The sequence below is a fragment of the Lactuca virosa genome, chromosome 6 (genome assembly GCF_052849685.1).
Source record: "Lactuca virosa cultivar CGN04683 chromosome 6, Lactuca_virosa_CGN04683_v6, whole genome shotgun sequence".
In the NCBI taxonomy this organism is placed as follows: domain Eukaryota; kingdom Viridiplantae; phylum Streptophyta; class Magnoliopsida; order Asterales; family Asteraceae; genus Lactuca; species Lactuca virosa.
This window is the reverse complement of record NC_136431.1, coordinates 193,321,069-193,337,038: the sequence shown is the minus strand read 5'-3', so window position 1 is coordinate 193,337,038 and position 15,970 is coordinate 193,321,069. Positions and strand designations below refer to the sequence as shown.

General features: G+C 40.5%; 1 protein-coding gene across 3 annotated transcripts; it reads left to right on the top strand.

The window, feature by feature from the left end:
• The first annotated feature begins 11,416 nt into the window (after positions 1–11,416).
• Positions 11,417–14,216, top strand: LOC145121090 (3-oxoacyl-[acyl-carrier-protein] synthase I, chloroplastic-like). Of its 3 annotated transcripts, none has more exons than XM_079056867.1 (8): positions 11,419–11,754; positions 11,913–12,282; positions 12,369–12,800; positions 12,982–13,155; positions 13,382–13,495; positions 13,594–13,695; positions 13,789–13,855; positions 13,940–14,216. In XM_079056867.1, exons 1-8 carry the CDS (start codon positions 11,678–11,680, stop codon positions 14,005–14,007), a joined length of 1,404 nt encoding a protein of 467 aa, XP_078912993.1. In that variant the 5' UTR covers positions 11,419–11,677; the 3' UTR covers positions 14,008–14,216. The 3 variants fall into 3 exon arrangements, with proteins under 3 accessions (XP_078912991.1, XP_078912993.1, XP_078912992.1); XM_079056866.1 differs by having other exon boundaries at positions 11,419–11,843; positions 11,936–12,282; XM_079056865.1 differs by having other exon boundaries at positions 11,417–11,843; positions 11,936–12,282; positions 13,594–13,855.
• The last annotated feature ends 1,754 nt before the right edge of the window (positions 14,217–15,970 follow it).

Below are 15,970 nucleotides of genomic sequence, written 5' to 3'. Positions count from 1 at the left end.
AGGTAACGGTGAAGAACCGTTACCCACTCTCGAGGATAGATGATCTGTTTGACCAGCTTCAGGGAGCATCTTGGTTTTCCAAGATTGATTTACGCTCCGAATATCACCAGATGCGGGTCAGGGATGAGGATGTGCAGAAGACCGCTTTTAGGACCCGCTATGGTCATTATGAGTTCGTGGTGATGCCGTTTGGGCTCACCAACGCTCCATCCGCGTTCATGGACCTCATGAACCGTGTGTGTGCAGGCCGATGCTGGATCGGTCTGTGATAGTGTTCATTGATGATATTTTGGTGTATTCCAAGACTCAGGAGCAGCATGAGGAGCACTTGAGGGAGGTGCTTGAGACCTTGAGGAGGGAGAGACTTTTCGTAAAGTTCTCCAAGTGCGAGTTCTGGTTGCGCGAGGTGCAGTTCCTGGGGCACCTTGTCAACCAGAAGGGTATACTAGTAGATCTGGCCAAGATTGAGGCCGTAATGCAGTGGGAGGTCCCGAGGTCTCCATCCGAGATTCGGAGCTTCCTGGGCCTGGCGGGGTACTACAAGAGATTCATCCATGATTTCTCCAAGATAGCAGTACCATTGACCCGACTGACCAAGAAGTCGGTAGTGTTTCTCTGGGGTCCTGAGCAACAGGCAGCCTTTGAGATGCTCAGGCAGCGACTATGCGAGGCGCCGATTCTTAACCTGCCAGAGGGAGTAGATGACCTTGTAGTCTACTGTGACGCTTAGATCACAGGTATGTGAGCAGTGTTGATGCAGCGGGGGCATGTGATAGCCTATGCCTCGAGACAGTTGAAGCCTCACGAGGCTAACTACCCGACGCATGATTTGGAGTTGAGGGCTGTAGTATTCGCCCTCAAGATTTGGCGGCATTACCTCTATGGGGTCCGGTGTACTATTTACACGGACCACAAAAGTTTGAGGTACCTCATGGATCAGCCGAATCTGAACATGAGGCAGCATCGGTGGTTAGACGTGGTAAAGGATTACGATTGTGAGATCCTCTACCACCCGGGCAAGCCCAACGTAGTGGCCGACGCCTTGAGCCGCAAGGCGGTAGCAGCTCCGATTCGAGATATATGCTTGAGGATGACAGTAGTTACTCCACTGTTGGAGAAGATTAGGGAGGCGCAAGTCGAGGGCCTAAAGGAGGAGCTCCAGAAGTGCGAGAGGATAGTTGGCCGAGTGGCTTCGTTTAATTATGACAGTCGGGGATTGTTGACCCTGCATGGGAGGGTCTGGGTACCGTACTGGGGAGGAGTACAGAAAGTGTTGATGGATGAGGCCCACAAGTCTCGGTTCTCCATCCACCCAGGGGCGACAAATATGTACAAGGATCTTCGCCCGAATTATTGGTGGCCCTGCATGAAGCGAGACGTCGCCTGGTACGTTGAGAGGTGCCTGACCTGCAGGAAGGTCAAGGCGGAACACCAGAGGCCGCACGGCAAGATGCAGCCGTTGGATATTCCCGTATGGAAATGGGAGGATATCACTATGGATTTTATTACAAAGCTTCCCAGGACCACACGTGGGGTTGATTCGATATGGGTCATCGTGGATCGATTGACCAAGAGCGCTCACTTTATACCGATCCAGGAGAGTAAATCGGCCGAGAAGTTGGCCGAGATTTACGTGCGAGAGGTAGTGGCATGTCATGGAGTGCCTGTCTCGGTGGTGTCAGACCGAGATGTCCGGTTTACTTCCAGATTTTGGAAGCGGTTTCACGATGAGATGGGTACTCGTCTCCATTTCAGCACCGCCTTCCACCCTCAGACTGACGGGCTGAGCGAGAGGACGATTCAGACTCTCGAGGACATGCTTCGGGCATGTGCGCTAGACTTTGGTGGCAGTTGGGATACGTATCTTCCGTTAGCGGAGTTTTCGTATAACAACAGCTACCACTCCAGCATAGACCGACCTCCCTTCAACATGCTCTACGGGAGGAAGTGTAGGACCCCAATCTGTTGGGGTGAGGTCAGTCACTGAGTCATGGGGAGTACAGAGGTGGGACTCAAGACTACATAGCAGATTCAGCAAGTCCGGAGCAGGCTCCAGACTACTCAGAGTCGGCAGAAGAGTTACGCCGACAAGCGGCGTTCGGACTTGGAGTTTCAAGTGGGTGATATGGTCCTCCTGAAGGTGTCACCCTGGAAGGGTGTTATCAGATTTCGGAAGCGGGGCAAGCTGGGCCCCAGGTTCATTGGTCCGTTTAGGGTTTTGGCCCGGGTGGGTCGGGTTGCTTATCGACTAGATCTTCCAGCAGAGCTCAGCCAGATCCACAACACTTTCCATGTTTCTTAGTTGCGGAAGTGCTTGGCTGATGAGTCAGCAGTCGTCCCATTGGAAGATATTCAGGTTGATGATAGCCTGAATTACATCGAGAGACCCATTGTGGTCTTGGATCGGAAGACGAAGACCTTGAGGAACAAGGTGGTCCAGCTAGTGAAGGTGCAGTGGCAGCACCGGAAAGGTTCGGAGTGGACATGGGAGCCTGAGAAGGAGATGAGGGAGCACTATCCAGAGATGTTTACAGAGGCAACAGACTTCGAGGACGAAGTCTAAGATAAGTGGGGGAGAATTGTAACGCCCCGTTCTTGGTATGCATTTTTAATTATTATTCTTCTTGTTTTAGAAGCTACTCGGCGAGTCTGTAGCCCTAACTCGTCGAGTAGCAGCGGGTCTGCACGTGGATTGAGCGTGGCGACTCGACGAGTCTGTTATTTCCGACTCGGTGAGTCCGCCAGTCTGCATGAAAACCTAATTCTAAGGGTTTGTACCCTATTTAAACGTCCTTATAGCCCCCATCCCATCCCCCAGCACCTCTAGAACGTTCCCCCTCAAAACCCTAACCCTCCATTGGTGATTTTGAGTGATTCCATCCTATTTTGAGTGATTTTTGTGCTTCTTGAAGTGGTAGAGAAGAAGGAAGGAGACAAGGTTCAAAGGAGAAGAAGTAGATCCAGAAGCTAGCCCTCTTTTGCTACACTTTCTGGTAATCAAGCTTAACACTTGACTTATAGTTCTATAGATCTCCTTTTTGTCACTTTTATGGAGTTTTGGGTCCAACAAGCTTAACCCTTAAGACCTGGTCGTCCCAAGTCGATTCACCTTCAGATCTAAGTTCTAGAATCGAGAACATGGCATGAGAATGCAAGCTTTATGGGCGTGATAGCCCATGCACCCCTTTAGACCTCATTTTTGGGTCCTTTAAGCATATACTCCCATGCATGCACGTAAAGTTCGTAACTTTACGTGCTAGATCGATCTTAGAAGCCCATATCTACCTTTTGGATAAGTGTTGTATGTCAGAAATCGAAATATAAGGCATGGACATTATCGACTCGGCGAGTCGTTCTTGGGACTCGGCGAGTCCAGGGTATTGAGTCCCCTTTCTGTTGTGGTTCAAAGGAACCCCAGTCGAGTGTTACCAAGGTCGGACAAGTCCTGAGGAGTGCTTCGATGTATTAAGATATAACCATAATCTAGGAATCATGGGACTCGACGAGTGCAAGAACACACTCGGCGAGTCCAACACAGTCTCCTTACCCGCAAGAACAGACTCGACGAGTTGTTCATACAACTCGGCGAGTCGTAGACTGGACATGTTCATATGATGGAGGTGGACTCAGCGAGTTGTTCATACAACTCGGCGAGTCGGATGAAGATTGACTCGATGTTATTAAAGAAGGGGAACTCGCCGAGTCTTTGCTCAACTCGGCGAGTAGAATCGGGTAGGAAGCAGAAGAAGAAGATAGGGACTCGGCGAGTTGGCGGCCCAACTCGGCGAGTCAGGTCAACTGAAGTTGACTTTGACCAGGAATAAATAGTCGCTTTACTCTAAGCTTAGTTATCAGTTCTGACTAAGTGCCTTTGTGGGAATTGTAGCCAGGGAGTTACCAGAGCAGCTGTCAGACGTTTCCCGCTCAGTTTTTCAGCAGTCAGCTTCACGAGGTGAGTTTCCTTCCAGTAGGAACGGGTCTACGGCCACAATGTCGGCCCGTTTAGATTGTAGTAGTTCTGGACTACGGTCCGATGTCGGGGGTTAGCCCGATGCAGTTTATATGCTTTCGGACTTCGGTCCGATGCCAGGGTGGTCCCGAGAAGTAGTTTAGTATGCCTGATGTCTTTGTGATTTAGGCATGTCTATGTGTTGTGAGTTCCGGACTGCGGTCCGATGCAGTATGCAATATATGTGTTTATGTTATATGTTATGATTATATTATGTCATTTCCAGTTAGTTCCGGGCTGCGGTCCGATGCAGTGGGCAAGGCCCAAGTTAGTTATTCCGGGCTGCGGTCCGATGCAGTGGGCAAGGCCCAAGTTAGTTATTCCGGGCTGCGGTCCGATGCAGTGGGCAAGGCCCAGTAGTTGTTTTACGTGTTATTGTATGGTATGTGGTAGTTTGGGGGAACTCACTAAGCTTTGTGCTTACAGTTTCAGTTTTGGTTTCAGGTACTTTAGCTAGCAAGGGGAAGGGCTCGAGATGATGGCATGACACACACCACAGTTTTAGCCTGGGAGTTAGGCTCTGATATTCTTGGCATGTTCTTGACACCAGTTTTGGATATGAGACATATTTTATGACATTTTGTGACACGCCACTTATGGTTTACTTATATGATATTTGGATATTATGGTTTTAGTAATGTTTTCAAATGAAATTTTTGGCTTGTATTTTTGGGATGTTTCAGCTTTTTATTAATAAGCAAAAGAAAGTTACTACTTGCTATAATAAACCAACGAACCCTTATTTATACTAATCTAAAAAGAGTCATACTCAAACACAAATAAAACAAATAAAAATAAACTTTCCTAAAAAGATGAGACTTTCCTATTAAACCTATGGATCAAAACTGTGACATCCCCATTTTCACGACCAGAAAAGACCGATTTAATTTATGCTTTTTAAAATAATTTCAAAGTAATCCTTTGATTAAAAGAGTTGCGGAATTTGTTCCCAAAACAAAATATGATAAAATAAAATTTATCAAAGCATTTCTTAAAGAAATGTATTTTCATATATAACAAAACTCGGGATGTCATGTTCCGATACAGACCAAAAGCATAAACGGCACATTATAAGCCTTGCAACAGTTATATACAACTACATGCCTATAAACAAAATAACTTGATGATTCATCCAACTTATGCTCTCGCGCCACTACCTGTATTACAAATAAAACTGAGTGGGTCAGACTTGGGAGCCTGGTGAGCATATAGGGTTTTCAACCCACAATAATATAATTATTATATTTAAACATTAAACAATCAACGCAATTACCCACTCCCACCATCTCATTTATTTCTTAAGGATTTACCCTAAGAATCATCTATCCTTCATTCATTCATTCCTAAGGATTAACCTAAGGAATAGACACAAAGTCTGTTTCTACCAAGGTTTATACAACAGGCACTACGTCGCATAGTCGCCAGGGTTTATTCAACAGGCACTCCGTCTCATAGTCGCCAGGGTTTATACAACATGCACTACGTCGCACAATCGCCAGTGTATATTTATAAGGCACTAAGTCGCATAGTCGCCAGGGTTTAGGCACTAAGTCTCATAGTCGCCAGGGTTTTTAGAGTACACCGGTGAACATCAAGTTCACAACACCTACAAGTTGCGAGCCTGCTAGTGTTCCACTGGACTGTCTAGAATAGTCCGTGGTTGTCATCCCTACTCTGCTGAATGACGGGGCCATCGTTTGGGTAAAGGTTTCACTCATTTTTCACCTGTCACCCTCATCTCATGATCTATATCACCTTTCATCTCATCAACCAACTCATCTTTTATCACACACCAACTATTTCATCTACCCATGTTCTACCCAACATATTTGTAGATATAACATACATATACAGTTTAAATCATTTAAAGCCTATATAAAACATTCATCCAACACCCATCTCAAGTAAACAAACAATATATAAACACATAGCGCGTATTTCATAGCAAATACTTCATATCTATCTGTTAGAAGAAAGTAACTACACACTCACTTGATTAGACGATGCTCGGACAGCACTACGGCTCTTCAAGTACTATTCTTCTGATGTAACCAGGATATCTTCCAAAAACCGAGCTTCTCGCGGGCAGAGCTTCGGCTTGAAACTCTTTTCTCGGGATCTTCGGAGCTTCGGGACTCGCTTCGGGTCTCAGGATGATATCGGGAATCCGGGGGGCTAAAAGTAGGCTTAATGATGAGAAAAGTAGGAGAGAGGTTGAGTAATTAGCAACCAAAACCGGTTGCCTTCGATTTCTATTTATAGGGCCATTTTCTGGATTCAAGTCGTGAATCTTAAATATTCATGTCGTGAGTTCAGTAGTCATCAGGTGCATCATCGCAACTTGGGTCTGTCAGGCTCCAGAAGACGTTATTACTGAGTTCACGTCGTGAACACTATGTTCACGTCGTGAACTCTGACACAGTGTCGGGGTTCGTGCCCCGAACTTCATAAATTCATATCTTTCGCATACGAGCTCCGTTTTTGACGTTCTTTATATGCACGTGTAGGTGAGATTATGCTCTACAACTGTCGTTTAGACTCCGTCGGCTAATTTTTACTTTAACTTTTATTATATTATTTTTAGTAGGCTGGGACAGGAAAACTCCGTTAGGAATTCACAACTCCTTCATCTGACGTCCGTTTTCGTCTGTCTTTTTACCGTTGGACTACTATCGACGATATCTTCGATTCTCGTTTAGATTGTTTCAGCTAGAAACCACTCGATCTCATATTCGAACTTTGGACTGCATACCGCTAAGTCGAAACTTCGAAAAATCATAACTTCCTCATATGAAGTCAGATTTAGACGTTCTTTTTATGCACGCTCTCGGTTTAACGTATTCTACGACTTTCGTTTAGATCACTAAGACTAAATATCGCTCTATCGTAAATTCACTATTTACGTCCTACAGCGTCGTGCCGAATCTGTCGCGGAACTTCGACATGTCATAACTTCTTCGTTATAACTCGGATTTCAGCGTTCTTTATATGTACGGAAACCTTGTGACATATACTACAACTTTGTTAAGATTATTTATTCTAAACACTCTTCTATCAAAAAGTCATTTTTTGACGCTTATCGTCTCTAAATTGACTAGCCCGGATCTACGGGCGTTACAAAAACCAATTAACCAACAATCACAACCTTAATTGGTTTGATCATACCACTCGTTCAATACATCCTTTAATCACCTTTTTTTATTTATGATTCTCAAACTTTTCCGGACACCCGACCTTCACCTCGATCACATCCAAAGTCTTCTCTCAATCCATTTGATTGTTGACAACACATGTAACATGTACCATGGCATCCCGTTGGACACGTTCATTACCATCTCGACTTTTCCCGAATCCTGACCTCTTCCTTGGCCACATCCAAAGCCACCCGATTTGAACTTCCACCGCCATAATGTTTACACCGTGTTGTTTTTCAATTCCCTTCTTTTCTTGACACCCATACCTTTGCCGATCAATCATATTCCGAGATTTTCTTCCACCAAACGTCCTCGATTCAACGGTCTCCCATATGTCGTATGCATCAATAATCAACTTGACTTTGATTGAAAACACCAGATAATTCGTTGAAGTCAAAATTGAAACGTGATACGTCATCGAACTTCCTTCTTTAAACAACGACATCCTATTCTCCTTTTGACAACCCCGACCTCTTTAATCAAGCTTGTTCTGAGAGCACTTTTCCACCGAACAACAAGACAAGATCACGACCACATTTACCGTCTTCCGTCACCCGCAAAACGAACCTATTCAAAGCCACCCGCTTTGACGTCTTCGCGTCCGTTTATTCCGCGCCTCTGGTTAGTCTCTCTCTACCTTAGAACAAGCCCGATCAAGAAAAATCGTGGCTGCTGTTGAGATGCTTATGGAAGATCTAAAAAACAATCCGAGATGCTTCAACTCGCACTCAAAAACAATCCACACCCCCTTAACCGAACTCGGTTCCCGCTGCGTCTGCCCCGCAGCGAAAGGCTACAGTTTTCTTGAAATCGACTCTCAAACCGTCCGCCCTACGCCTTCACGAGCCCTAGGCTCTGATACTAAGTGTAAAACAAAGAAACCTTGATGCTTAAGAAAACAGATGAATAGGAAGAAAATAATCAAAAGTTTTTTATTAATTAATAAGCAAAAGAAAGTTACTACTTACTACAATAAACCAACGACCCTTATTTATACTAATCTAAAAAAAGTCATACTCAAACACAAATAAAACGAATAAAAATAAACTTTCCTAAAAAAATGAGACTTTCCTATTAAACTTATGGATCAAAACCAATTAACCAACATGTGTGGCGTGGACGAGAGACAGTGATAATGTCTTTTGAGTTAATAAATCATAACTAAAATAAAAAGAAGTCTGAGATGGAGAGACAGTGATAATTTCTTAGGCAAGGTGATCATCTCTCTCCTTTTCTTTTTATCATAGCCATGGAAGGCCTAAGTGTTTATTTAAAGGAAGCTTGTGATCATCTTATCTTTGGAGGTATTTCATTGCCTAATAATGGTCCTATTTTGTCGCATCTTATGTATGCGGATGACGTTATGATTGTGGGGGAGTGGTCAGAGCTCAATTTTATCAACTTAAATAGGATACTTAGATGTTTTAATCTTGCCTCAGGTCTTAAAGTTAATCTTAAAAAGAGCAAAGTTTTTGGTATTGGGGTTGATAGTTTGGACATTGATCGTCAGGCTAGTATTTTACATTGTGAGCCCGGTTGCTTTCCCTTTAAATATCTTGGTCTTCCCATTGGGGCCAATATGAACCTTGTTAAAAGTTGGAATCCGATTATAGAGAAGTTCAAGAATAAGTTGTCTATATGGAAGGTTAAAAATCTTTCGTTTGGAGGTAGGCTTACTCTTGTCAAATCCGTGTTGGGTAGTCTTCCTCTTTTCTATTTTGCTCTTTTTAAAGCTCCTAAGAAAGTTATTGCAGTTTTGGAAGGCAGTCGAAGGAGATTTCTTTGGGGAGGTGTTGAGAATTGTAAGAAGATTCATTGGGTTGCTTGGGAAACGGTTACTCGACCAAAAAAGTTGGGTGGCTTTGGTGTTGGTGATCTTAGATCGATGAACATTGCACTCCTTGCAAAATGGTGGTGGAGATTTAGAGTCGAGCAAAATTCGCTTTGGTCCTCTTGTATTAGGGCATTGCATAATACTAGAGGAATTGATGGGATGTCTTTTGCAAGATGTGGGATACCGGGGCCTTGGCTGAACATTTATTAGATAAAATGGGAGCTTGATGAATGAAATATTGGTCTTGATGATTTGTTTTGCAGGAAATTAGGAGATGGGAAACATACTCATTTTTGGAAAGATAAATGGTGTGGTGATATAATTTTAAGAATGGAATTCCCGGAGTTGTATAAAATTGAAAGTGAAAAGAATTGTAAGGTCTCGGATAGGATTAATATTGACAACGGTGTTATTTTTAAGGGCATGTAGAAGAGATGTCCGAGAAGTGGTAAGGAGTCAGTTGAGTTGGAGAAGATGTCAAGTATGGTGGCAGTTACAACTTTGTCTAAAAAGGCAGATTCATGGGAGTGGAAGGCTGGCGAGTCCAACATTTTCTCTGTTAAGTCTCTTAGGTGCTGTTTGTTTTTTCTGAGACAAAATGTCTGCACTCTGCAGACCACATCTGTAGACCTCTGCAGTAGAAGAGGTGGACCAAACGTCTGCAGTCTGAAAAAAGAAAATTGTTTGTTTTTTTAACATCTGCGGGCTACTAAAATAAACTGAAATATAAATAAACTGTTTTTTTAAACTTCAAAATGATTTTTTAATATTTTTATGACTTTGTTATAAATAATTAACGAATCTAGATCAACTTTTTTGTATTATTGTATAAAAAATAAAAATAAAAATGGTATGAATTAACGTATATATTTGATAAAAACCAACAACTTTGGTTGCAAAGTTATAACTAAACATTATAATTAGTGATCAAAGAATTTGATACATAAATGGATGGAAATAAACTTCGATTTTTTCAATTAAATCCATTAAAAGCGTACCATAAATATTTTCTTGAGAAATTGACGATACTGTATTAAATAATGTTTTACAAAATTTGGCAAAAAAATATAAGAATATATTATGATTTTTTTTTTCATATTTATATAAACAACTTCAGCGACTATTATTGTAATAAATCTTTATTTATAAATTTGTCAAAAATATCATGTTTGTATCGTCGAACGTTTTTTTTTTTTTTAAGTTTTGTATTTTTTTTTTCAAATTGTTGATCATTAATAAAGTTGGAAAAAATATAAATTAAAAAAAAACTTAAAAAAAATAAAGATATATATGTTTTTTTAGGCTAGAAGATGTCTGAAGATGTTAGAAGACTCTGGTCCACATCTGCGCCAAGAAGAGGGCGCGCAGACATTTTTAGGTCTGCAGTCTTCAAAAAAACAAACAGTCTGCGAAGGCTAATGTCTGCGCGGCGCAGACCGAAGAGGTCACACAGATCTGCAGACAAAAAACAAACACTACCTTAGAGATTTAATGGAGAATAATTTGGATATCCATAATCATATGGGGGATTTTCATTGGGTGAAATGAGTTCCAATTAAAGTGAATTGTTTCGTTTGGAGGTTGCTTTGCAATAGAATTCCGATGGCTTGCAAGCTTGTGGAAAAAGGAATTTTGTTGGATTCTGTTACTTGTCACTTCTGCGGGGAAATAGAAGAATCAGTTGAGCATATTTTTATACAATGCTCGTTCTCAAGGAAGATATGGTCTTGGTTTAGTAATTGGAGTGGTTTACTGCCTTGCATTCCCAATAATTATGATGAGCTTAAAAAAATTGTTTTGATTTCCTCGGGCATTGATAAGAAGAGACTGAAGCTCAGGTTGATGTTAATATACTCGGTGTTGTGGAGTATATGGAGAACTTGCAATGACTTTGTTTTTAAGAAGAATAGATGTTCGCCTCTCAAGACGGCAGATGATATTCAAATCCTTGCGTTCAATTGGGTTAAGATTAGATCGAAGTTTAAGTTTATCTCGTAGTTTAATATTTCTCATTTATGTGCTTGTAATTTGTAACTTTTTTTGTGCTAGCGTCCTGCTAGTCTTTAATGCATTTGCCGATAAAAAAAGTTAATAAATCATAACTAAAATAAAAAGAAGTAGGAGATGATATATTTGATTTTTTTATTAAACATAAGATTGAATGGATTTGTGTCTCAGCCAACCGTTTCAAAAAAAACATATAAAATATAATTTAAAGTTGTCTTTTAACCAGCTAATGCCTATAAACACAAAATTTAATGTAATTTAAAGGAATTTCATTTCCTTTAATTTTGTTTACCAAACGTTTTACTAAAAATTAAAATTCTTTAACCTTAACTTCGTCAAAGGTCAACAACAATATGGAAAGTCTACGAAAACTCACTGCTTTCGAAAATCAAAATCATCGACCGTTCTGTCACTCCCGATTTTCATCAACCAGTTGGTGGGCGGAGTTCCCACAACACTTGTTAACTTAGTTTTTTTCTCACTGAAAACCCAATGTTTTCTTCTCACTGAAAACCCAATGTTTTCTTCAGCTGTATTCCCTTCTTTCTCTCTCTATATCTATCCACCATAACTATTCATGATTCACAGAATTCACACCAGCAAAAACGTCAGAAAGAAGAAGATTCGGGAAGAATGGCGAGCATTGCTACCACTTGTTCTTCCGGTTTGATTTTGAGGAGAAAAGAATCAACCACCAATGCAGGTTCGATGCTTCAGTTCAATGGCCTTAGAGCCATTGAATCCAACCAGATTACTGCTTCATCTGGATTCAACCCTAGTTGGTCTGCATCTACTTCAGGTGTGATCCTCTTATAAAACTCTCCATTTCACATATAATTTGTCGCTAAATTACATCATGTTATTTTGACTTTCGATTGAACATATTCGCAGCTTCGAAATCTAGACCAATCAAGGCTATGGCTTCGGCTCCCAAACGAGAAACAGACCCGAAGAAAAGGGTTGTCATCACCGGCATGGGAGTTGTCTCCGTTTTCGGCAACGATGTCGACACATTCTACGACAAACTCCTAGAGGGTCAGAGCGGAATCACTCTAATAGACAGATTCGATTCTTCCACTTTCACCACTCGTTTCGCTGGTCAGATTCGTGATTTCTCTTCCGTCGGCTACATCGACGGAAAAAACGACCGTCGTCTTGATGACTGTTGGAGGTATTGTTTGGTCGCCGGAAAAAAGGCGCTCGAAGACGCCAACCTCGGCCCAGAGATCCTCAAATCCGTGAGTCTTTCCAACAAATTCTCAATCTTTCCTCATCCCCATAAGCGAATAACACAAAAATCTGATCTTTTTACTGTTTATCATAGATGGACAAAACGAAAATAGGAGTTCTGGTCGGGTCCGGCATGGGAGGTTTATCGGCGTTTAGCACCGGAGTCGAATCGCTTATTCAAAAGGGATTCAAGAAAATCTCTCCATTTTTCATTCCATACTCCATCACTAACATGGGATCGGCTTTATTAGCTATCGACACCGGTTTAATGGGCCCCAATTACTCGATTTCTACAGCTTGTGCGACTGCAAACTATTGCTTTTTTTCAGCTGCAAATCACATTCGAAGAGGAGACGCCGATATTATGGTTGCAGGTGGAACCGAAGCTGCTATCAATGCTACTGGTGTTGGTGGGTTCATCGCTTGTAGGGCTCTTTCCCAAAGAAACGACGAACCCCATCGGGCTTCTAGACCTTGGGATCAAAATCGCGATGGTTTTGTCATCGGTGAAGGTTCAGGCGTCCTGGTAATTTACAAATTACAACTCTTTAATATATCAAGTAAATTTATGAAATTAAACTTGGGCTTGGGCCACTTGTTGTTAGGGTCCAAATTGGTAATATGTATCAGGATTGGGCCTGGGCCCGTTTAGAAGTTCGACTTTTTGAAAGTCAAATGGGTAGTAGTAACATATTGATTCTTGATAGATTATGGAAAGCTTGGAGCATGCAACAAAGCGTGGAGCTAATATACTCGGGGAGTATTTAGGAGGAGGTATAACTTGTGATGCTCATCACATGACTGATCCTCGCAAAGATGGGCTTGGAGTTTCCTCTTGCATAACCAAGTGTTTAGAAGACGCTGGTGTTTCACCCGAAGAGGTAATATATTACACTGAACATAACAGGTTGTACTGTGTTTGACATACAGTGTTCTAGTTCCAAGATTGATGTCAATGAATAGCCAAAAAGGTGGAACAAGGAACAACATGAACTCCTTTCAATCTCTCGTTTGTGCAAAAGACGTGAATGTTCTTGTCATCCTAACATGTTACATAACACGGGGCTTCTAACATAATAATAATGGTTGATCTTCACACACTTGTAGGTGAACTATGTGAATTGTCATGCAACATCGACCCTAGCCGGGGATTTAGCCGAGGTTAATGCCATCAAGAAGGTCTTTAAGGATACATCTGAAATCAAGATGAATGGAACCAAGGCAAGAAACGTTAAAGTTAAAACTCATTTGAATAATCGTTTTTTTTGGACATTTAAATTGTTTATTAGAGGCTAACATGAAAAATACTTTTGTTTTAGTCGATGATTGGACATGGTCTTGGAGCTGCAGGTGGATTGGAAGCCATTGCATGCATAAAAGCAATCAACACCGGGTGGCTACACCCTACGATTAACCAAGATGTAAAAATGGCTAAAACCCTAAACCCTTTTGCTACATTAATTGGCTCTTTATGTATTCAATCATGTTTTAACCTTTTTCTTTTGTGTATGCAGAATTTGGAGCCTCTGGTTGACATCGATACAGTCCCAAATGTGAAGAAACAACATGAAGTCAACGTTGGTATGAGTCAAATATAATGAAAGTTATATTATATTAAATGGTTCGTATATCTATTGATTTTGATGGTTTCTTGTGTTGATGCAGCCATTTCTAACTCATTTGGGTTTGGTGGGCATAATTCGGTGGTTGCATTCGCTCCTTTCAAGCCGTGAGCGTTTTTCAACTACATGTTCCCATTTCTGCACACAAAAAATTCGTTTTTGGGACCCGATAAACAATTGAGCATATTTGAGCGAATTATGTATGTGTGATGATCATTCCAAGAAGAGTTTTTGATGTAACACTATTTTCCTGATACATGTATTCGAGGTGATTAAAAAGATCGGTGATTAATAAAATATTCATCATGTTTTGCAAAAAATTCTCACATACTTTTATATATATGATTGTTATTGTTAAAAATAGAATTGCTACACCAACAGTTATTCTTTTGCAAAATAAAATAAAAAATCAGTTTCGGTTGATACATCTAGCTATTATGACTTCAACTCATAATAATTAGCTTTCTAAGCTTGCAAAAACACTATAAAATCCATAGAGGGGGTATGAATAATAGGATTAGCTAAATTTTCATTTATTTGGCTCCTTTGGAAGTTATTATCAAAGTTACTTTGGTAAAAGGAAGCTGTAGTTTTTAGAGTAAATTACAGGAATAGTCCTTATGGTTTAGGTTAATTTGCATGTTTGGTCCCTAACTTATTTTTTTAACTCGGAAGGTCCCTACTGTTTGTTTTTATTACGCGTTTGGTCCCTATCTTGCCTAAAAATACTATTTTACCCTTGATTTTTTAACTTATTTAAATAAACACATCCTCAACCCTGCCGTCTCACCTTACCTTACCTACCCCACCATTTTTTTTTCTATTTAAATAATAGTTTTTTTATGTAAGACAGAGACTAAACGTGTAACAAAAACAAACAGTAGGGACCAAGCGCGTAACAAAAACAAAGAGTAAGGACCTTCCGAGTTGAAAAAATAAGTTAGGGACCAAACATGCAAATTACCCTAAATCATATGGACCATTCATGTAATTTACTCTAGTTTTTAATTATGCAAAAGTGTTGGGTAAAAGTATGTATTAGCTTTTAAATGTACAAAATTAAATGGAAATTACAATCTAAAAGCTACTAAAAGCTATAAGCTCTAACTACTGAACAAAGTTTTTTTCCGAGCTTATTATTAAAAGCTAAAAGTTTTCAAAAAATCAATGCAAAACACGCACTAAACATCCATTATAATTCCAAATTTGATTTTTAATAGGTTTGTTTACGATGCATGCAAACATCCATTAAAAAGTTATTAGTACAACATCAAGAATTAGAATGACAATTAGATATTATTTTCAAATTAAATGATAGCTTGAGAATTTTACGTTTTCTCTCGATGTTTTATTCAAATATATATATATATATATATATATATATATATATATATATATATATATATATATATATAGAGAGAGAGAGAGAGAGAGAGAGAGAGAAATGATCATTTGAGAACTCAAAGTTTCTCAAGAACCCGAGAACTAAAAGTGGAATGTTGGATCGTTTATTTGTATGGCTTAGATGATTAGTGGCACAATTTGTAAATAAGAACAACTTTAAATCTATTTTAGACCTTTTAAAAAATAATCACAAGGGCATATTAGGCATTAATAATACTATTCCTTAACAATTAACTTAATTAATTTAATTAAACCCTTTTTATCATAATTCTTCATCGTCTCTCTCTCTCTCTCTCTCTCTCTCTCTCTCCCCCTCTCTCACTCTCCCACACACACGACAAACACACGTCTTCACCGCATTCCACCTTCGAGATGACGCTGCCTCCGCCCGGGATAACATCTACGATAAACCGACGATTGATCTCCACCTCATTTTTCGACGACCGATTTGCATCTCAACCTTATCTCTGATGATCGATTCATATTTCAATTGATCTCTCGATCTTTCAATCTCGATCCCATAATCTGCCCTAGTCCACCGCTCACAAACAGTGGAGATTGACAATCGACGATAACGATCGTCAATTTCAACAGCAATCACTGTAAGTGGAGGAGACCTGTATGAGGACACGACATTACTCCATTATTATTCTTACTTCATTCTTTTTAT

Bases quoted from the DNA above. Each gene is read 5' to 3' on its own strand.
- LOC145121090 (XM_079056865.1), top strand. From the start codon at position 11,678: ATGGCGAGCATTGCTACCACTTGTTCTTCCGGTTTGATTTTGAGGAGA. The intron at 12,801-12,981 runs GTAATTTACAAA...GATTCTTGATAG, and splicing joins GTGAAGGTTCAGGCGTCCTG to ATTATGGAAAGCTTGGAGCA. The intron at 13,856-13,939 runs GTATGAGTCAAA...GTGTTGATGCAG, and splicing joins ACAACATGAAGTCAACGTTG to CCATTTCTAACTCATTTGGG.